The sequence below is a fragment of the Cydia splendana genome, chromosome 3 (genome assembly GCF_910591565.1).
Source record: "Cydia splendana chromosome 3, ilCydSple1.2, whole genome shotgun sequence".
Classification (NCBI taxonomy): Eukaryota; Metazoa; Arthropoda; class Insecta; order Lepidoptera; family Tortricidae; genus Cydia; species Cydia splendana.
Genome location: NC_085962.1, coordinates 9,866,321 through 9,890,316, shown reverse-complemented (window position 1 = coordinate 9,890,316; position 23,996 = coordinate 9,866,321). Strand labels below are relative to the sequence as shown.

The 23,996-nt window shown below is 39.8% G+C and overlaps 1 protein-coding gene across 2 annotated transcripts in view; it reads right to left on the bottom strand.

The window, feature by feature from the left end:
- Positions 1 to 23,996, bottom strand: part of LOC134806492 (protein O-mannosyl-transferase Tmtc3) — a 161,036-nt gene that overhangs the window by 6,691 nt on the left and 130,349 nt on the right. For both annotated transcript variants that reach the window (XM_063779763.1, XM_063779764.1), the window contains exons 3-5: positions 19,498 to 19,579; positions 9,973 to 10,072; positions 585 to 700 (exon numbers count right to left, since the gene is read on the bottom strand). In XM_063779763.1, coding sequence (XP_063635833.1) covers positions 585 to 700; positions 9,973 to 10,072; positions 19,498 to 19,579 — 298 coding nt within the window. The remainder of the gene's footprint in view (positions 1 to 584; positions 701 to 9,972; positions 10,073 to 19,497; positions 19,580 to 23,996) is intronic.

The following is a 23,996-nucleotide window of genomic DNA, read 5'->3' as shown; positions in this document are numbered from 1 at the left end:
ATAAATACTGGAATGTTTTAACAAAATCCGTTTCCGTCCGTTTTGAGATTCAAAGGAACAAGAATATACACAAACACATGACTGTGACATGACTGTAAGGATATGAGAAAAGGATAGTAGACGTCACTGGCGACCTTAGAGCTAGCCGGTATTTATTTTAAAATTAGTTTTACTTATTTTACATTTTTTTTATCCCTCTCTTCTTCTCTTTTTAGCCCTTTTCAATCTTTGAGATGTAGGCCTCCTTAAATTTTTGCCATTCTGATCTATTTTGTGCCCTTTGTACCCATTTTGATCCAGCTGTTCTTTTGATGTCGTCATACCAACGCATCTTTGGTTTTCCTACTGGGCGTGACTCTCCCCAAGGTCTCCACTCTACCAGCCTCTTACACCACGAGTCGTCTTTCCGGGCCTTTTTTTTTATAGTTTAGATATTTCATTCCGTATTTGTGGTATTGTAAATAAAAGGATAATGGGATAAATGAAGTGAATGGGGCATTGTTACCAAAACCCCATCGTTTTCCCAACGTTAACAGAGTTGAGCACACCACATCAATAATGTACCACAGTAGGTATAGGCCCACCTTCTGCGCCACGAAGAGCTCGTACACGACGCACACGCCGGTGGCGGTGATGCCCTGCTCCTTGCACAACATGGCCACGCCCACGCACACTGCGCACGCGGCCACGTAGCGCCAGTCTGAAACGATACATTGTTGCACTCTTTATTCATTTCTACTTAGGAGTCACGAGAACCATACGAAGCGCTGGTGGCCTAGCGGCATTGATATAGAATAAGAACTGGATACCCAATCAGCCGCCAAAAATGGCCCCGCAAAAGTAACGTTAAAACAGATCACGCGTTACTTTTTCGTTTAGTCTTGTATGGACCGCTCAAATGTGAAGTTGTCAACAATGTCGTAAAATGGTCGTAAAAATATGCAAAAATAACAATGATAAAACAAGAAAAAAGCATGGAATGTCTTTCTTTCGGTTAGTTCTTTGGATAGCATTACATATTTTATGTAATCTGGTGGTAATTTCATGGTTTTGAATAAATTATTTTGTTAGTACCAAAGAAGGGACGTGAAGGAACAAAAATCTAATGAGTCGATGTGAGGTCAATACTTTTTTATTTTTATATGGAATTCGTAAGATAAATAAATAAAAATAAAACTAAAAATCATTTATTTCAGGTTCCAGGACCCATATTACATTTACAAAAAAATAAAATAATAATAATAATATAAGAATAAGATATAAAAAGTAAAATGACGCTGTCAACGTCAGTCGTGTTTTTGTAAAATCTCTTAAATTATTTTCTAGATTTTGTATTTACATGTTGCTTTCTACATTAATTTTACGAAAAATATAATCCAAGACTACTACATACTATTACGTATATATGTACGGGTTATCATAATCGACCATGGAAAATAATGTTCAACATGTACGACAAAACTCCCTAAGTGAACGAAAATGCAAACGAGAAGCAAAACACGAGCTCAACTAGCGTCTCCACGAAACGCACGCCCACCACCCCCGTCCGCATCATCCGTCTCCTCGCAATCGTCGTCGGGCGATGAATTCGCCACCGCGCCCGACACCAGCGAGTCGAGCGATGAGTGCGGGCCGCCGCCACCGCCGTCACGACCACCTGCGCGGCGCGGGCGGCCACCGCTGTCGGCACGCTTGGGGCCTGCGGGACATCCTGCCCCGCCCACGGCTCCCGCTGCCGGTGGTGTAGTGCGTCGCATGCGATGGTCTCAAACCAATAATGAGAACGTCATGCGCGCCTACTATGGGGCTACAGAGGGGGGAACCAACTTATGCGCGTACCGTGTCCGAATGCTTCCACTGTTTCAGGCCCTCGAACCGACCATCGACGTGACTGCGCAACGACTATCGGATCAGGTGCGAGTCATCCAGCGGCAAAAGCGGTTGGATGACTCGACACTTGATCGGCTTCGCCTGGAGGCTCTCTCTGCTCGCGCAGCTTCTACCTCGGCGCGGGATCCGCCCGCCACGTCGCCGGATCCGGTGCCGGCACCCGACCAGGCACCGGGGGCGCCGCGGGTAGATCTCAGTGCCGACGAGGAGGAGTTCGCGCAGAGTGTGGGTAGTACAGCCAATGAGCAACTGAGGAGGACTCTGGACGAGGCGATTACGCGGTACCGCTCCACACCCGATACTAGGCCACGATTACCACGTTTGCCTATGAATAAACACAATCTAGCGCTAATGGGAGCCCTAAACGCTTTACTAGAGCCATATTTGCGGACTAGTAAAGATTTAGATGATACGCACGCGATCATGTATTGCGGAGCCATCGCGGCGTGCCGTGTTGCACGAGTCAAGTTTCCGGACTCTGAACGTGCACCTAGGACCGCCGGAGGTGCCCCCGCATGGCAAATACGGATCGAGCGACGTATCAGCTCTTTTAGGACTCTTATCGCAAAGCTGATCTGCTTCAGGGGGGGCAACAATCGCCCCCGAGTAATGCGCTTTGTAAACCAGGCATTCGTGGGGACGGATATCAGGCCCCGCGACTACATGGCCAACGTTACGGAGCGCATCGACTTTCTAAAGCAGAAAGTCTATGCATGGGCAAACCGTATTCGCCGCTACAGAGAGCGTGTGGACCGATTCCAGCAGAATCGTCTTTTCCAGAGTGACCAAAGGAAGATGTACCGAAGGTGGGAGGAAACCAACCTTCGTGCATCCGACTCGCGGCCACCGGATGCTACTGTCATGAATGACTTCTGGCGTAGCATCTGGTCGGTGCCTGTCGGACACACCGAGGGGAGTTGGATGAGTGATGTCGAGCGTGAGTGCGAGTCCATTGAACCTATGGGGGCAGTCACCATCAGCCCCGATGACGTAAGTTGTGCCATCCGCACGGCCCAGAACTGGAAAAGTCCTGGGCCGGATGGATTGCACAACTTCTGGCTAAAATGGTTCCGATGCTCGCACTCCTACTTAGCAGCACAATTTCAACAAGCCCTCGAACTTGGTTCTCTCCCACCTTCCTTAACAACTGGTGTCACCTTCCTGCTCTATAAGTCCGGTAGTACCACGGAAGCGAAGAACTACAGACCCATCACATGCTTGCCTACACTCTACAAGCTCCTTACATCCATTTTGAGAGCAAAAATCAACGCGCACATTGTCGCAAACAATATTTTGGCCTCTGCTCAAAATGGATGTAGGGTTGGGTCCCGTGGTACTAAAGAGCTCCTCCTCATAGACATGACCATCTGCCAACAAATCCGGCGGAACAAGGGGGCCCTCTCAGCCGCTTGGATTGACTACAAGAAGGCCTATGATTCGGTGCCTCATTCATGGCTGGGGAGGGTCTTAGAGCTGTACAAAGTTGATGCAGCTTTGAGAGCCTTCCTAAGCGCGTGTATGGGGCAGTGGACCACAGTCCTTCGTCAACCAGGAGGCGGGGATGACCGACCTGGCCCACAGGATTTTATAAGGATTGAGCGAGGAATATTTCAGGGCGACAGTCTGAGTCCGCTATGGTTCTGCCTAGCTCTGAATCCCCTCAGCACCTTGCTGAAGGATTTGGGACTAGGTTGCCGGCTTCGGAGAGAGGGTGAAGTTATTTCTCACCTTCTGTACATGGATGACCTCAAATTATTTGCACCAAATACCCAAGGCTTGTTGGAGCTCCTGAAAACCACCGAAGTCTTCAGTAGTGCCATCAACATGGAGTTTGGTGTCGATAAATGTGCGGTTATGCATGTACAGCAGGGGAAGGTTGTAAATTCAACAAATTTACAACTTTCTGAGACAATGTCTTTCAGGTCTATCTCTGAATCAGAGACCTATAAATACCTTGGTATGTCACAGTCGTTGGGTATTGAGGACGAGGGTATTAGACGGTCGGTGAAGGAGCGCTTTTTCAGTCGGCTCACAAAAGTCCTTAACAGTCTTTTGTCAGGAGGCAACAAAGTGCGCGCCTTCAACGCCTGGGTAATGCCTCTTCTCACATACTCCTTTGGCATACTAAGGTGGACTCAGACCGAGCTGGACGCCCTGGATCGGAGGGTCCGGTCACTGCTCACCACACATCGCATGCTACACCCACGCTCGTCAGTTATGAGATTGTACATCCCACGGAAGTGTGGAGGCCGAGGCTTCCTAAACGCCAAGGATCTCCACAACCGCGAGGTGTACAATCTCAGGAATTATTTCCTTAACAACGAGTGTGGGATGCATCGTGATGTGGTGGCAGTAGACAGGAACCTCACGCCGCTCTCCTTGGCAAACGAGAACTGGCGCAAACCTGTGGTACTAAGTACTGCGGATCGCAAGGCGGCATGGGAGAGTAAGGCGCTACACGGGCGGTTCTACAAGGCCCTCACGGGACCCGATGTGGACCTGCTCGCGTCGGTGAACTGGTTACGATTCGGGGACCTCTTCGGAGAAACCGAGGGTTTTGCCTGTGCAATTGCGGACGAAGTGATGATGACGAACAACTATCGGAAATATATCCTGAAGGACGGTACGGTCGACATTTGTCGGGCATGCCGCCGTCCCGGAGAGTCACTCAGGCATATCATTTCCGGTTGTTCTCATCTTGCTAACGGTGAGTACTTGCACAGACATAATCTCGTAGCCAGGATTATTCACCAGCAACTTGCTCTTCTATACGGCCTTGTGGACCGCGAAGTACCGTACTACAAGTACTTACCTGCGCCTGTTCTCGAGAATGGTCGTGCCACGCTCTATTGGGATCGATCTATCATCACCGACAGGACTATTGTCGCCAATAAGCCTGACATCGTGCTGATAGACCGATCGCAGCGCCGGGCCGTGCTCGCCGACGTCACCATCCCCCATGATGAGAATCTCGTGAAGGCCGAGAAGGACAAGTCCAGCAAGTACCTAGACTTAGCTCACGAGATTACCGCCATGTGGGATGTTGACTCGACGATCATTGTTCCGATAGTTGTGTCAGCGAACGGTCTCATAGCGAAGAGTCTCGACCATCACCTAGAGAGACTCTCGCTGGGTGGTTGGATCAAGGGTCAGATGCAGAAGGCGGTAATATTGGACACGGCGCGTATAGTACGTCGGTTCCTCACTCTGCGGCCCTGACCACCGGCAGCTTGGGCCAAGCCCCGCTGCCGGCGGCACCCTAGGTTAGGTTTTTTATAATGTGTTTATATGTATTTTTTATTGTTTTGTAAGTGTTTTTATATTTTACTTTTATATTCATATTATAACAAACCTAACGTAAGACGAAAAATAAATAAAGAGAAAGATATAATATTATGTTTAAATTCGAGATTTCCAAGAAAACCTATGCGACGTGCAGAGGACTGCTATTATAGCAAGAGATAGGGGTGATGCAGTTTTAAACAAGGCAAAACGGCACTTGTGTGTTCGGCCCATTTCCCTGTTTCCGACATAGGGGCTATTCATAAATTACGTCATTTCAAATTAGGGGGGGGGGGGTCTGGACATCGGATGATGCTAGCATAACGTAGGAGGAAACAGGGTCATTCGAAGCATGATTTTTGGATGATTTTAGGGCGGGGGGGGGGGGGTCAAAAATAGATGACGTAATTTATGAATAGCCCCATATACACGACCAATAAGGGCTTACATCGACTAACTGTAAATGCTAAAACTGTCTGAACACAGTGACAACCACAGGATTTTTTTGATAAAGACCATAACCAATCAGTACCAGTAGCGACCTAAATGTCCCCGTGCACTATATGCAAAGAACGAAAGTGCGAAGAGTTTTATGTAGATCTAAAATACACAGTTATTTAATAAGTTGAATTTATTTCAAGGAAAATAGTATTTAAACACGTATACTACTTATTAAAAATAAATTTGTTTTATGATAACTTACACGGGTTGTTACAATGAATTAATTTTATTTGAACTTCCGATCAAATTAAATTTGTTTCATTTATTACTTTGGTTTTTCTGTACAGTAATACCTATTAAAATGAACCAAAGGGCCTCCATTCGTTCATTATTCTCGTTTGACGTAAATACAATGGTGACGTTACGTTTAGTGCCATCGGACTTAAAGTTTTAACAGTGTTGGTACTAATGTTTATAAATTTGACACTTAATGCTTACGACAGTAAGTTCTTTTCCGAACAAAACATTTATCTTGACTCAAAATTTACGTAAGCGTTTTTATCATCAATGCAAATTTGGCGCTTGTGTCATTCTGACCCACGTTTTGTTGACGTTTTTGTTCCGCTCTGTGTGTCTATTTCTAATATTAAGTCAGTGCCTAGCGGTAAGAGGGTGCGACTTTCAATCCGGAGGTCGCAGGTTCAAACCCCGGCTCGTACTAATGAGTTTTTCGGAACTTATGTACGAAATATCATTTGATATTTACCAGTTGCTTTTCGGTGAAGGAAAACATCGTGAGGAAACCGGACTAATCCCAATAAGGCCTAGTTTTCCCTCTGGGTTGGAAGGTCAGATGGCAGTCGCTTTCGTAAAAACTAGTGCCTACGTCAATTCTTGGGATTAGTTGTCAAGCGGACCCCAGGCTCCCATGAGCCGTGGCAAAATGCCGGGATAACGCGAGGACGAAGGAGTCACGAGAACCATAATCGAAGTACGCTCTCATTTTAAAACAACATACTGAAATTACACGAAACTTGGCATGAGCTTTGACTCGTGTTCCAGTCGATGAGGTTGCGTTTTGAAATCCACAGTATCGTATTAATGGTACTTCAGCTTCGCAGAATAAACCGACTCGTATATGCCGATCATCATAGGTAGGGTAGGGTATTTACGTTAAATACCTATGTGAAGGAGAGAGCCCTAATCCTCTTAAGAAGAAAGCCTTGCGGAAGTTTAAGAGCAATAAGTAATTAATATATTAAGAAAATAAATAAATGAATGAATGAATAAGAATATTAATTAATATTTCTATGCATATGCATACTTATTTATTGTTATTGTAACAATTATGTTTAACTTATTACTTACGTGTTCTCTAAAGTGTACTAACGAGATAATGTACTCGTGTGAATGTGTACACGAACCCCAGGATACGGTCAAAACGATTTCTGGGAACATTGTCTAGTACGATCAAGGAATAATTCCAGTACCATTTCTTACCATGTCACAGTGACAATAGTATGAGTCAAACTATTGTCACTAAATGAAATTCTTTGACTACTAACGTTATCCACTACTTTTTTTCGACAATGTTGTCAGGGCCGGATTAAGCATGTCGGGGCCCCTAGGCAGTGTGAGGCTCGGGGGCCCCCTACAGTCAATTCTGCACACAGCATATTCAGTACAGGGAAATAAGTTTGCGTTTTTAATTTCAATCTTCAGGCGTCGGCCGGGCCGATCCAAATCGAACGATGTCTTTTCGCTCTTATTGCGTTCATACACCAGTTAAGCTAACATGTAGATGGGTCAATTTTCAAATAGGCATTTTTTGCTGTCCCACGGCTAAAACTCGAAGTCCATAGGACTAAAAGACTGGGTATGTATATGTATATTTTCATTCAATGTATTATAAGCTTTAAAAATCATGTACAACTGTACCTAAAATATTATTTGTTTCTGACAAAATTGCATTTGAAGTTCCAAAAACGGCGAAATTTGGCAGTTTTTTCGCGTGTCCCAGTGGCGGCACAGCGCAATAAAAAAAATCATAACTTTGGATGTAGGCAACGTATTATAAACAACTTTGTATTTTTATAAAGAGCATTTTCTAGAGAATTGATTTAATCATATTGATAAATTAATGCGTTATTTAATACATCAAGGGAAGCCTTTTTATCGCTGTCCCGCGCGGCACCTGTTTTGTTATGACTTAAATATACCCCCTATAATCTTCTTTGTCTATTGAATAACGGTTAGATTAAATTTACGACGCAATAGTGCGGTTAGTTGGGCATCGATTGACATCGAGTGTGGACGCGGAAACAGTTTAATTTATTTAAAAACAGGTAAGAATCTCTTTCGATATATTTTGGTGCGACTACAATGACATTTGTATGGACGCTTAATACGTTGGTACATAGTTGAAATAAAAATGTTTATTTTAGTTGCAAATATAGTGTTAAAATATATAGTAAAATAAATAAGTGAATCGGTTGTATTGTGTAGGAAATATCGCTTAAAAAATATTATTGGCGACATGTCGCGACATCTGTATGGCGACATTTATACTGCTATTTTGACCGTAAAAATGTCGATTGTGGCATACAAATGTCGATATAGTGTCATACAGATGTCGAGAAGGTGCCATACAAATGTCGTCAGGGTCTTATAAATGCAACAAAAATAATAAATAGTGGCATATATATGTTGATACTGCCATACAATGTCGAAAAAATGCAATACATGTCAAAAGCGCCTTACAAATGGCTAAATAGTGCCATACAAATATCGATCTTTAAACGTCCATATCTAGCTAACTATAAAAAGTACAGAGGTGCCTCGTACAGTATATTTTTTGTTGTTAAGAACGAAATTTGTTCCTAAAACGATGATTATAAATCAGATTTTTTCAAAAATAAAAAATCGCCATACAATTGTCGAAAAAACACCCTCTTCAAAAATTGACCCAGATGATACAGGATCAACTAAAGAAGCAAAAATAAACGCGAGCGCAGCGAGCGCGAAATTTTTTGTTAACAATATCGCAAATTATGAAAGCGTGTTAAAAGGCCGGGTACCGATCTTCATCTGGGCCTAAAAGTTCAAAGTGCCCCAGTGAGGCGAGCTTTCATGCGAAGTCAAAGCCGTGCTTCATCAGGCTTCAGGATCAGGATAAATAGTTGAGCACAGACACGAACCAATGTCGATTGTATTAAAAAGCGAGATCGCAGGCCGAGCTTGGCGTAGCGAGGCCAAAGGCTAAGCTGAAGTAGAGAAGATGTGGAACACAAACCAATGGTAAACTGAGGTAAAAAGTGAGGTTGAAGGTCGAGCATTCCTATGAAAAACTGGGGACACGTTCGTCTTCTTTCTTTTTCTTTGTTTTAATCAATAGTCCTCGTGATTCTGAGTCGAAATAACCCAAAAGTTGTTAGTTGTTCGAAAAAAAGTGAACCATTTTTCCTGAATTATTTCAACTTTACGACAGGTACGCAGAATACGCCCCGTAAACTGTAACGTATTGCTTCAATTTTATTACAGTATTTCATTAATTTAAAGAATGGATCGAAAAGAACAAGAACAAAGCGTACTCATTATTATAAGAATAAAAATTTTACTCATGAATTTTGACCCAATGGAACAAAATTTTATTTGGTGCGCGCTGAGCCGCCGGGGCCCCCTAGCCGAGGCGGGGCCCCTAGGCAGTTGCCTACTTTGACTTAGGGTTAATCCGGCCCTGAATGTTGTGTTATGTTTATTGATTTGTACCTAAGCGAGTTAGCCTAAGCTAAGGCAAACAGAGTAATGGCGCAAACACCGGCCCCTGGTGAATTAGTTGTCATGGCAACCGGTCATTTGTCACCCGCTTCGTATTTGTTTAGTTAAAAGGTAAATAACTGGTATTAATGCGGGTAGCCTTGACGTGGTTGGAATCATAATTCGAGACGTAGGTATTCGTACTTAGCTATTATTGTTGTTGTAGAAATAATACCTATATATTTTCACCATACCGGCTCGGAAAGGCTTTCATTATTCTTTAAAACAGATAGCAGTGTTGTATTTTATCCTTTAAAATGCAAATATTTGAGGTATTTCTTCACGTTTATAGCTAATAGAATGGACTTTTCAGTGATGATTTCGAATGATACATATTTATTAGCATTCATTTGAAATCACTAGCTCGGGTCTCATTATTTAGAGTAGCACGAGGGGTTAAACGATAACGGTGCCCTCTTTTAAGACCAATAACTATTTCACGTCTAATTTGTAATTAAAAATTTTTAGGAAAAAGGTTGACGATTAAAGGGCTTACTACTGTTGGCTGTGGTTAAATTAGCAAGTGTCTAAATGATAACTTACCTGTACATCTCCTCCTGCTTGCAGCCCGAGCGTAGCACAGCAGAGCTCCGAGGAAGAATACGGAGGATAGCATCTCCGCTCGACCCACCACGCCCGTCACCTGTAAACAATGTATTGGTTACGGTTGTGTTAAATTAACGTGTGGGTATTCTATAACGCCTCGTCCAGAAAAGGCACTCTCGACGCTGACTGCGATCGTCATACATTAGTTTAAATCTTCGGCAGCCAAATAAGGTTCACGATGATGCGCCGCACACGATAGGCATGGGAGTCAAAGGGAAACAAATGTACAATCTCCTGCGCTCGCGGTGATCCAGTTAAGAAAAAATTGCCTTAATCCTTGCAACCGAGCGGCTACTAGAGGGGCTACCGCGAAAACCGAAATTCGCAAATTGCGGGGATCTTTCTCTTTTACTCCAATGAAGGCGTAATAAGACTGACAGAGAAAAATGCCCGCAATTTGCGAAGTTCGATTTTCGCGGTTATAGCCCTGGCTACCTGCAAGGCGTTCAAACGAGTATCGCCCTAAGGGTGGAACACCGCGAGCGCATGCGATTGTACCTACTTATGGCGGTCGGCGTCAGCAACGAGCGCACGCCAATGAATTATTATTACTATAGAGAAGCCATACCAATCGAAGAAATTGTCGCAATCGCAACCTGTACCACGTGACCAAAACGTCGTAAGCGCCGTAAAATTCATGGCGCGTACGCGTTGAGTTGAGGTCGACAGATTCATGCTTCGCTTCTATGGTTTGTCGTGTCGTTTTTGTCCCCAAAAAAAGTTACGGGGTGGAGCTTTCTGTATGGGGTGAAATTTAGTTATTAATTTTTCTCAAGAGAATTATAATCCACAGCTAGAAAGACATGCAATAGCATTCACCTTTTTTATTTATTTGATAAAAGACAAAAATAGAAGCATGGCAGAGTGGTCAGAAACAAGAACGAAAAGAATTTTGACCCAATTAAGTAACAGACAGTGATATCTAAATCAACTGAATTTGAGTTACCTACTTCGCCCAGAGAATAAGCATCGCGATTCAACAGGGCATCAATGCGGCCTGCCTTTTGGGCACACTGCCCGCTGGCGGCGAATTAGAGGGTGTTTTTTTATTTGTAGGACTTTTTTTGGGCATACTTTTAGGGTAGGTAAATTGACGAAGCCTGTTACAGATTTTACTTTTATTGTTTTGTGAAATAGCGAGTTTGTCTTCTCCTAACGAAAAAGAGAAATATTACGCTTTATGTTTATAAAGCACAAGGTTTAGCGGGAGTTACTAAGTCAAATTAATCAAGAAGGTTTAAGTCAAATATTCATTTAAAATCAAGCTATAAATGATTTTACTTTCAAAACAGGGATGTGGATTCCTTCATCGCTTCGAGCATCGGATTTCTGTTGAATCTCGTTAAAATGTTTGCCCGTAACTCCCTTATTGCAGAATGTAGGTACCACTTAAATACAGTTCCGTGATACTAACTTCAATGCTTTTTGTGGAGATCTACGAAAACATTCGTTCATTTCAACCTAAGGCTCCACGGCAAGCTATGCCATGAACCGGTTGTTTTAAAAGTCCGATATTCGATATTTATAAATAAATATTATACAGGACAATTTTTACACAGATGGACCTAGTCCCACAGTAAGCTCAATAAGGCTTGTGTTGTGGGTTCTAGACGACGATATATATAATATACACAAATATATAAATATATACATAGAAAACATCCATAACTCAGGAACAAATATTTGTGATGAACACACAAATAAATGCCCATACCGGGATTCGAACCCGGGACCTCCTGATTCGTAGGCAGGGTCACTACCGACTAGGCTAGGAGGTCGTTCAATGGCACATACATATAATTGAAGATCTATCTTCACGGACCTTACTTATTTACTCGACTCTTTTCAAATATAAACAAAATAGGACGTCGAATAAAAAGCAAACTGACGTTGAAACGGAAAGGCGTTACGAGAAAATTTCAACGAAGTTACCGTACGGCATTGGCAGCCACATAAAGTAACTAAGAAAGGGTGACCGCTGCGTCTATAAAAACAGCAAACATAGTTAGCGGCACAAAAGCCAGGGCTCTATAAAGTCCACAGTTTCCACTGTGACTTTATGAGAAACTGTTTTATAATAGCTAGCAAATATTAGGAGAAACCATCTTATAAAGCTTTTCATATTATGAGTTTGAACGTTCTCTGTGGCTGTATTGGAGGATATTATAGATAAAGGATTTATTTTTATATGTATTTTGGAATGAAGCACGAATAAAGAGGGGAACCTTATACGACTTAATTATAAGACAAACTGCTCGATCGACGAATTCGGCTCGGCCTGTAACAGGCCTATTCGGATTTCGAGATAATCACAAGATCTAGAGACGATTTAGAGATCAACTTGATCTACATTAGATATCGACTAGATGTGACTTGGATATCTAAGTCATAACTTGTCGTAATCGTTCAAGAGGACCTCCAGAATCGCGGAAACGTCAAATTTGACATATCTATCTTACAAATATCTTTAAATTATCCATATCGTAACTTGTTGAAGTCTAGTAGAAATCTAATTCATTTTCCGAATCAAGCCGTTAGACAATTTATCTATAATTGTGTCCTAAGGACAAAGAATTGCCACAAAACAAACTAGATAGGTACCTTCCGTTTAAATTTAATTTATTGGCAAAGTCCAAAACCTTATTTATATGGAAGATAATTTATTAACATCTGTGTTTTTTTACTTTAGTACCGTAGACCAGGGTGACTTTGGAAAATTTGGGGTTACTTTGATAGATTTAAAACGGCCATAGAATTACCATTATTCATTGTTTACTGAAAATGTTCCTGTAACTAGTTAGATTACTATATATTCATATTTACCTATTGTAAAAAATCTCGCATAAATATATATTATGGCTTAAAAACTAGAATTTTAAAGTCGCCCCTGCATTTGAAAGTCACCCCGGTCAATGGTACGAGTTGTTAATCCCATGTTTTAAAGTTTCTAAACTGACTGTCAAGATGTAAAAGCTACCGACTATTTATGTGGACTGAAGTTCTGAAATGATATTAAATATAGTTCCATTCCTTTTCATAAACGTCATGGAATACATTCTGAAAACGTTTCCAATAAATCTCTATCTCTTTGGAATGTTGACATTTTGCAGTCTGCTAAAGATTTGTTCCGAGATTTGCAATAAAATGGCTGAACGCCAAAAACATTTGATACAAGTGCATTCAGATACAACAGTTTACTTTGACGTAATAAGCAATTTTTGGTTTAGTTACGTATTTGAATACAACTGAATGGCTCGATAACATTGTGGTGGAAGTAAATTGGAAAATACAGATATTAGTATTCCCTTGAGACCGACACGACCGGACCGCTCTCTACAGAGAACAGAGGTATCGAACAGTATCAATTACTTGTGCTATAACAAAGTGAGCGTTCCAGCATTTAAGCGAAGAGAAAATCTATAAGCGATTTATTTTGTTCGCAAGCTTCGCACTATGATAACGGTTTATATTGGTATCTACTGATTTACAGCGAATGAAAGCATCGCTATTTTGTTTAGAAACTTGTTGGTTAGCTTAATCGCTTGCAAGTTATCGTAAAATGCAAGTTGAATTTTCGGTAAAGTTAGTTTAATTAGGGTTTAGGGAGCTCGAAAGCCGTGCAGCGGCGTAACTTTGGCCGACGGTGTTGTTTTGACCGCCAGTCGAGCTTATGGCACTTTTCGCATTTTGCCTACCTCATTTCGTAGAGAGCTTGAATATCCCGCTTGATATGAGTACTTGTCATTTAGTAATTTTCTCGTACCTACATTAAATGTGCGAGTCTTTCTTAACTCCTATAAAATCAAAAAGCTATACATAACAATCTACGAGTATTATAGATTTATGGCTTAGCGATTTATAGTTAGCATTAAAAGGTATTCCCAGCTTAATTAAATACTCAAGCCTTCTTTTTAATTTAAAAATACATAATATAGAAGTAAACTAATAAAACTATAATACGTTTAAATATATGAAATCGCTTCAAGGTAAGTCACATAAACGTAACTGTAATATCGCATCGCATTGCAATAACCAATCTGCTCGCTAACCACAAACACAAACATAAACAGATTTTGTATTTATTCATCATTGAATAAACTTCGTGTAATAAAGGGCTTTTCATGGCTTCACAAACCTCTGCTTAACAATGTAAACAAAATATCCTTTAAAAAATATACAGCCCATAAACAAGAGTGTTTCTAATTGGAAAAACAACAGTAAAGTGGAAAGATCATCACGTTTATAGTAGAGTGGACGTAAAAATGCAACGTCGGGAGCAGGAGCACGTGTCATAAAGTGCATTGAGTCGCTGCCGCGATATAAAATAAAAGCCGGGTTGAGCGCCCTCGGTTATTATGCTGTGAGAAATGGAGTTAGCTGAACTTAAGAAATTGGCCAATTAAACGTTGTAAACTTTTATGGTGACGTCTTCATTAAGCTTTAAGATATTGGACGCAATAATAAGGTAGGATAGGAATACGTAATGGGTATATATGCATAGCGTAGGAATGGATAATTAGCAAGCTAGTATTGGTCAAATTGACTTGTTACGGTTTACAGCGCAGCGTCGGAAATTGATCACTAAAGCGGTCAGTCGAAAGCACTGCTTGAATGCCGCTGAGCAGTGGTTAGACTGGTTAGCTAAAACACGGCAGGTCTGATATCTTACAATGAAATTATTTGCGTTTGAGATTGTCTGACCTGCCGGCCTAGCCAAGGTGACACTCGCTATCGCTTCGACAACGAAACGCTTTGTGTCTCTCTATCACTCTTTCAAATTAGTGCGACAGTGACAGTTGCATTTCGATAGCTACGGAGCGTTAGCGATTGGCATGTTGTCTACGGGGCCTGGGCGCATAGCCAACGTGCAATCGTTAACGCTTCGTAGCGAACGAAACGCAACTGTCACTGTCGCACTATGTAATATGGAAGAGTGGTACAGAGAGATGGCTACGATATGCTTCGGAGCGTTAACGATTGGCACGTTGGCTACGCGACCTGGGGCCGTAGCCAAGAGGACACAATCGGTATAGGACTTATTTTAGTAATTTGAATACTGTCACCTTACTTGTTTATAATGCAATTAGAACGTTCAATTATCTATCTACTTTTAACCTCCAATAAATTGAGTCATTCACGATATTACGTAGGTACTAAAATAGCCGCGTAGTGAGTTTAAGCCTCCTTACTCTCTGCTCAATTTTCCTAAGGGTAAGAGTTCTCATAATTTGTAAATCTCAGTTCTACGTGTAAAGTAAATGTCCTAGTGCTTGACACTGTCCCAATAGTTGTCACCTTTAAATTCCAAGCAATAGAGGTGACAAACGGACTGTCAAATGCTTCTTAGCATTAGGTTGAACTGAAAATGTGGCGATGTTAGTCATCTCCAGAATAAAGACTAACCCCCTTATTCATAAAACTTTACGGGCCTGATTTATTAAATTATGTTTTATTTTGTTATTAGTCAAATTATGTTTTCTCCCTTTCTTACAAATACATAAAGTCAAGACTATAGATTAAAGGCAAACGATTATTAGCTAATCGAGGCTTATGAATAATGGGGTTAGTCTTGAAACGCGTCAAACCATTCTTTAGTCAACACCCGGCAATCCATCGTGGCTATTTTTTAACACGCTTTTATTTTTGTAAAGTCCAACTATCATTTTACTAAAAGCAACTACCGAACAACGTCATGATCTACGAGTACACTTTTGATATTGGGGAAATCATATGTTATCATCATATATTTGATGGAAGCCATTTTTTTTAAGAAGAAAATAACTAGCTTATTTAGATATCGCATGATAAAGAGACCGATTGAACGCGTGGTATTGTACATATATATATGTATGTGTGTGTGTGTATTGTACATTGTTACCTAACTGACAATTTGTAAACCTCATTAATGCATTTATATCTGTAGATAAACGTACAGCCAGCTAATAAATCAACAAATTGTTAACCACAATCCAAGAAAAACTCGCATGATATTTCGATTATATCGACGGAGCAAAAACTGGAATCATACCAAAATAATGTCGGATAATAGTCTCGCAGGTAATGAAATGTGAAATATTGCCCGTCAGGATGTTAACGGTGGTATGCAAAAAGTCGGCCGAGATTAAAAATGTAACGAGGGAATTGGCGAACAGCCGTTGTTTCCGATACAAGCCGTTTAATTTCGCTACGAGTATTAACCGAATGGCAGATTCGACGCGAAATCATTGCAAGCTCTCCTTTTTGATTTACTCATGATTAAAATAAACCGACCAATAGTGAGACGGACTCGCGATCCAAGGGTTCCGTACCATCACCACCACACTTTTTTCCTTCCAACTTACGCTTGGCCAGTTTTATGATTTGTTTTCTTTCATGCAATACATTTCTCTTCATTATCATACCGAATTTATAGGTGAGATACAAATATCTTAAACCGTTATAAAGTTATAAAAAACATAATAAAATAAGTTTCTTGTATGGAGAATTGGAGATTCCTTTAATTTTTATTTTATTATTTGTCGTTATAGCAGCAATACAAATACATAGGTATTACATATACATTTCAGCTGTCCTATTATGTCTTGAGATCAGTGTTGGCCGAAAGTTAATGCAAATTGAAAATGCTGGCCATTAACCATTATAAATTGAATCGTAAACTGTAATCGTCCGTTACGGTTTAAGGTTCAATTTATAATGGTTAATGGCCATTGATATAGAATAAGAACTGGATACCCAATCAGCCGCAAAAAATGGCCCCGCAAAAGTAACGTTAAAACAGATCACGCGTTACTTTTTCGTTTAGTCTTGTATGGACCGCTCAAATGTGAAGTTGTCAACAATGTCGTAAAAATATGCAAAAATAACAATGATAAAACAAGGAAAAAGCATGGAATGTATTTCTTTCGGTTAGTGCTTTGGATAGCATTACATAATTTATGTAATCTGGTGGTAATTTCATGGTTTTGAATAAATTATTTTGTTAGTACCAAAGAAGGGATGTGAAGGAACAAAAATCTAATGAGTCGATGTGAGGTTAATACTTTTTTATTTTTATATGGAATTCGTAACATATAATATTATGTTTAAATTCAAGATTTCCAAGAAAACCTATGCGACGTGCAGAGTGGACTGCTATTATAGCAAGAGATAGGGGTGATGCAGTTTTAAACAAAGGCAAAACGGCACTTGTGTGTTCAGCCCATTTCCTTGTTTCCGACATATACACGACCAATAAGGTCATCGACTAACTGTAAATGCTAAACCTGTCTGAACACAGTGACAACCACAGGATTTTTTGATAAAGACCATAACCAATCAGTACCAGTAGCGACCTAAATGTCCCCGTGCACTATATTGCAAAGAACTAAAGCGCGAAGAGTATTATGTAGATCTAAAATACACAGTTATTTAATAAGTTGAATTTATTTCAAGGAAAATAGTATTTAAAGACGAATGCTTACTTATTAAAAATAAATTTGTTTTATGATAACTTACAAGGGTTGTTACCATGAATTAATTTTATTTGAACTCCCGATCAAATTAAATTTGTTTCATTTATTACTTTGATTTTTCTGTACAGTAATACCTATTAAAATGTACCAAAGGGACTCTATTCGTTCATTATTCTCGTTTGACGTTGTTTGACGTAAATACAATGGTGACGTTACGTTTAGTGCCATCGGACTTAAAAGTTTTAACAGTGTTGGTACTAATGTTTACAAATTTGACACTTAATGCTTACGACAGTAAGTTCTTTTCCGTACAAAATATTTATCTTGACTCAAAATTTACGTAAGCGTTTTTATCATCAATGCAAATTTTCCGCTAATGTCATTCTGACCCACATTTTGTTGACGTTTTTGTTCCGCTCTGTGTGTCTATTTCTAATATTAAGTCAGTGTTAATGGCCAACATTTTCAATTCGCATTAACTTTCGGCCAACACTGCTTGAGATATTTCCTTGTGACTGATATACAGACGGCCAGTGGAGGATTAGTAATAGAGTCTCCTTTGTTACCCTCTGGGGACGGAACCCTAAAACACAGGCCTCACACGACGCCGCGGGTGTGAAACAATACATCAATATCGAGTTGCCAGTCAAATATTATTAATAAATAAGGATCTTACTGTAAATATGTATATAATATTATAAAATAGCAAATTAAGGTCAAAACAGATACCGCGGTGGGTGAAACTATCCGAACGGCGATATCTGACCGTTACACGCTTGACATTAAGCAAATACCTAGGTATAAAACCGGTAGGTAGCTTTAGTTTCGAGTTTATACAAGTATATAATTACCTATTAACAAGTTTTGTTACTCTTGCTGCTCCAATTAAACTAAGCGGTTGCTTGTTTTCGTTGAATTTCGAATTGTAAACAAGAATTGTGTCATACAGACATTATCAAATCATATAATTATATGTATTTTGTTATTTAATGTATGTTACCCTTACGCTGGACATGCGATATATCGTGTTTCTATTATTCCTAGCCCCTATACAAATCATAAAATTACATGTTGCTATTAATATATAAAGTATGATAACCATCAAAACGGTATTTACGATTTATAATTAATTCGGAGCCGGCTGTATGTGTATGTAGTATATGGTCGGAAAGTACTTCAGGCTATGTAACCTTTATAATAGGTATAACTGGTACCTTTATAATATAGTACTGGTACTTTTTAGGTACTTAGATACGAAGAGACACCTCGTTCAATAATTTATCAACAAATACTACCTAACCCTTACCGTTGGAATTTAAAATTTTAGATGGCAATTTTTCCACACACTGTAACAAGGTATAAATTAACAATATGGTACAGAAATCAAATTCCTGGACCGTAGGTCATTTTTCGACGATTGCAGCTGAATGCAAACAGAGCGAACTGCGAAATACGTTTACAACACGAATGTTATGTTGGTTCTTCTGTTTTACGTTCTGTATTGAGCATTCCAAAAAGCACCGAGCTGTGCGAAATCGTTTTACAGCCGACTAAAACCTACAGTTGAAAGTTGAAAAAGAGTTACTTTAAGCAGAAGTTTAGCGTGGCCAAAATTTGTTTTTATTAGTGAACTAGTGCTTCTTAATTTTCCATTTTTAGGGTTTCTTTCCTCAGTAGGAAAAATCCGACACTATCCGGCTGTCGTAGTGTCTCCTACACTCACTTTAGGAGGGTAAATGCAAATCATATCTTTAAATTTTAAGATCTTCTAAACTTTCACAAGTTAGGTATTTAGGAAAATAGGCAACAAAAGACCATTCTTCAATATAATATGTACATTCCGCTTCATTAATATACTCGTATATGCAGTCGCATTTTATGGACCCTAAAAAGCCTATTTCACGAAAACAATTCACCGCCGTCATCGCTTCGCACATTTGGCAAAGACGCCCCATAAATTCGGTTAGTTTTTACTAAGTAGTTGCAAAATGCAAACCCTGTCTGTACTTACCGCCTCGGTGTGTATCGGGTGCACGGCAAACAGCATGGCCGCCACGAAACTTGCAAACTCCGGCAGGAACATTGCGCACACTCTGCAACAACACAACTGGGTCACTGGCTGAATAATGACACTAAGCAGTTTGGCTTAAAGTCAAAATGATCGAGCTGGCGTACTGTTTCGAGGAGACAACGGTTTTGCTGTGAACTTTGCCGATTCCATCGACCTTATTATCGGCCAACGGAACCTTCAAGTTTTAAATTAGAAATTGAATTTTAAGGCTACAAAGGGAGCCAGCGGGATCAGAGATGTGAATAACAAGCTTTCAAAGCTCGAGGTGTATCTAAGAGTTCAAAAGCTTCAAGACTTGAGTATTAAAAGTTCAGTTTCTCGTGATTGAACTTTAAAGCTAAACGGTTACAATTGGAAGGTAACCTTCAGAGATATTTTTAAATCATATAATTCATATATTATTGATTAGTTTTATGCGAGTTGAGTTAATCCTAAAAGCATAATAAGATGACATTCGAATGACGATTAGTGTCCGACCGAAACATGTTTTTTTGCCGAAACCGAAACGGAAGGTTCGGCTTTGGCCCCAGTTTCGGCCGAAACCGAAACCGAACCTTTTGTAGACTTGTTAAAATCGTTGAAAATATGTCATAAAACCGCTTTTTAGAGGAGAGGCCAATTCGTAGAAACTAAGTACCTTATTTACCATTTTCGTACGACCGAAAAGGTTTATACCAACAAGTGGTATTGTGGTCTACTGATTATCAAAATGCACGTTGTCGCCTCTGTGGAATGAGTTTTTATGACGTCATAAAGATGGCAGTACTAAGTTTTAACTTTTTTCTTTGAAACATACCATGTGGGGTACCAAATAAAAGGGCTTTGCGAGTAGATTACAAAAATGTAACATTCTCACTACTTGGTCTAACAAATTAGAAGAAAATGTCAAAAAATTACACAATGCAGAGTTGATTTTTAACTGCTCTACATTGAAAACTACTGAATGGATTATTCTAAAATACATACCAAGTGACTGTGAATATCCTCTATATAATGTTGAAAAATAATTAGCCAGAAATATTAAAAAATAAGAGAAAAAGGTACATCAATTTGAATAACAGTATAATTTTCTGTTATGGGAAACTTCTAAAATACTATTTTCTTCACTGAAAACACGATTTATGAGTAAATTACAAATGTAGGTATAACATACCAATCAAATAAGATCCGAAAAAAGCGTTTTGAGGAATTAATTCCCAGCAAGCTAGAAATCATTTTAATTTTAATACCTTCATTAGGTCCTAAATTCGTATAATCCGAGTTTGCTCCATCCCAGTAGGTGTGGATAAATTTTGGGAGCCTTGGGAGATACATTTTACCCTGGATTGACAAAACCACTCGATGTAGAAGGAACCCACCGTCAAAATCTATCAGTAAACTTTTCAATCTGCATCATAAAATACGGCACGTTATTTTTTGGCACATTTGACCGGTTCGAGTCCCGACTGAGGCAAGCGATTTTTCATAAATCCTTAAATTCAGAATATATTGTTTTTAAAAACAAAGGAAAGTCTCCTTTACACAAAATGTGCTATTTACAATATTTAAGGTAGTTGCCATCCATGTGGCACTCGATTTTTCCACCCTGTATATGGCATTGTTATGCAATAAACTGAAATAAATGTCATATACTAAGAAAAAGTGACCAAGGCCTCCAGTGCCCCAGGCTGGAATCGAACCAGCGTCCTCTGCTATCGCGGCAGGTGCCTGAACCACTCGGCCACCGGGCCACAGCGACATTAGTCAAATTTTCCAAGTATATGCACTTCCTACTGAAGGCTTGCTCGCTAGCTCGGTATCATCATGAGAATGATCCAGATAGAAGGTTCGAACCATACTGTTCTACCTTAGAGATGGCCAGGGGGCGCCACAAGCCTTCAGTAGGAAGTGCATATACTTGGAAAATTTGACTAATGTCGCTGTGGCCCGGTGGCCGAGTGGTTCAGGCACCTGCCGCGATAGCAGAGGACGCTGGTTCGATTCCAGCCTGGGGCACTGGAGGCCTTGGTCACTTTTTCTTAGTATATGACATTTATTTCAGTTTATAATTTATATAGTAGTGTTTCTACTTGATAAAAACAAATTAAAATATTTTCTGAAAAATAATTTAATTTGTTCAAATACTTCATAGTATTGTTATGCAATATTAATCAACCGTTTTTATTAAGTAGATACATAGCAAACCCACATAGTTGCGACAATTCCGACACTAAGGGAACCAGCCAGTAGAATTACTCCTGTTTGTGCCAGCAGAGATTACAACTCTGTATAGAGGTATGTACACAACTACACATACAATTTCTATTGTAAAAACTGTGCCATTGAAGTGGGTAGGATGCGGCGAGGTCGACGCTAATGTGAAAAGTTGGCGACTTCATTTACTCACACGTTGCCCGTGTACCCTGTTTTGCGAATGAATAGTTTTTAATATATGAATTTATGTCGCGCGGAGTTAGCATGGTAGTTTCTAAATTGCACTATTTAACTCGTACTTTTCAATTCAATATATATGTGTTACCGTAATTTATTTTTGTAAACCTGTGTTTGTACATAAAAGTGATTATATACTACTACTACTATGTAACTTACGTAGACACTAGTATATTATGCAACCGTTGTATATAAGAACTTCTTATAGAACGGTAGGATAATATGCGTAGTTTCCCAACTCACACGGCAAGATTAAACTGCACTTTGAACTAAGTCCGAGTTAGCGCTTCAATATGGATAGATGCACCGATAGCGGCTAAAATTGGCGGTTTCTTTGAATAATAAGTACCTTAAGCGACTCAGTATGCTTGATCAGTACCCAACTTATAAAATCTTAATGGCAAAGTTTGTAACGCTACTCTACATCTTCCTTCATACTTAAACAAATTTCGTCTTCTATTTAGCAAAGTTATAATTACTTCAACGTGTATTTGTTTTAGGAATCTACTTTGAGTTTTGTTGCATAATTCTATTTTCACTGAAATGTTGCCTAATCAGGTTAAATGAAAGTTATATTTTGTATGGGATTTATTTAAAATAATCTCAAGAGATAGTACTTGAAAAGTTCAGGAGGACCTTACTTTTTACAGTGTTACAAAAACACAAATATGTATAATAAAAATTCGACGCTTTAACCGAATAAATCGGCCGAACCCGAACATTGGAAAACTTGCCGAATATGGCGAATACCGAATAATTATCGAACTTTACTTTATGATATACCATGACCTCTATAGTCGCACCGTTTGTTAGCGCAGTAATAATTAAAAGTTTCACGTTCGAATATTATAGGAGGGATCGTAGTATGTGAGGTTACGACGTCCAGTGACAATAATTGAGGAAGTTTGCGGAGTGGCGACACGGCGAGGCGTGGCTGGTCGAACTGAAACACTAACTAATTGAGAGCAGCATCGACTCAAGGCGCTAGAGAGCGCGGGACGACCCCATTCCAAACTCTCACCATAAATACAGTGTAGGAGTGTAGCAGTGTTTTGTTGAAATAACACAAACTAATTGGAAATAACATGACTCAAGTTGTAAGCGATCACGGAATATTGTTAGAAGACTTAGGGTATAGGGTGTATTTAAATCTGGGTCATATATGCGATGTATAATTATTTTACTATGCAGAAAATCATTAGTGAACCTGGGATATAATAGGTATTATGAGTGTTAAAGGCTTTGAATGAATAATTCTTTCCAGTGACAGTTCCTTTTACAACACGGGGCAAAGTAATTGTTTAACATCTCGTGCTAATAATCGATATCCGAGCAAGCGAAAGATTCCAAAATTGAACCACGAGTGTTTCGAAAAGTAGAATCTTGAGCGTAGCGAGTTTCAAGGCACGAGGGTTAACAAATAAACTGCTACCGTGTGAAACACAAAAATTTTCACTAGACCAACTCGAGGAAAGTAGTAACTGTCGGCGCGATTCGGGAAGTGAATGAGAGATTCACTAGATATGAAACAGTAAAGATATGTGACGTTCCACGGAAAAAGGTACCTTATGGCGGCCGCAATAATATTGGAGCGGCGTTAATAATAGCGTAAGCGCCAACCGCCATAAGGTACCTTTTGCCGTGGAACGTCACATATCTTTACTATTTCATATCTAGTGAATCCCTAATTAATTTCCCGAATCGCGCCGTGTAAAATATCATACAAAATCAAACCATCAATTAAAAACGAATGTTATTAAATATTTATCATTCAAAGTCATAATTTAAAAGTCAATTCTACCAGAGAACATAAGGAAATAACTCAAAATTTGCATTTGATTAAATAAAAATAAAATGTTTCGGCATTTTATTTTTATTTAATCAAATATTAATATCGCCTTATATTGCCACTCAAGGAAGTGTATTAAAGTAAAAACGTAGGGCGAGATGGTCCGGCCGCTCGGCGTTTCTCACTCGCGCCGCCTAATTGAGACTAACTCCGCAAGGTG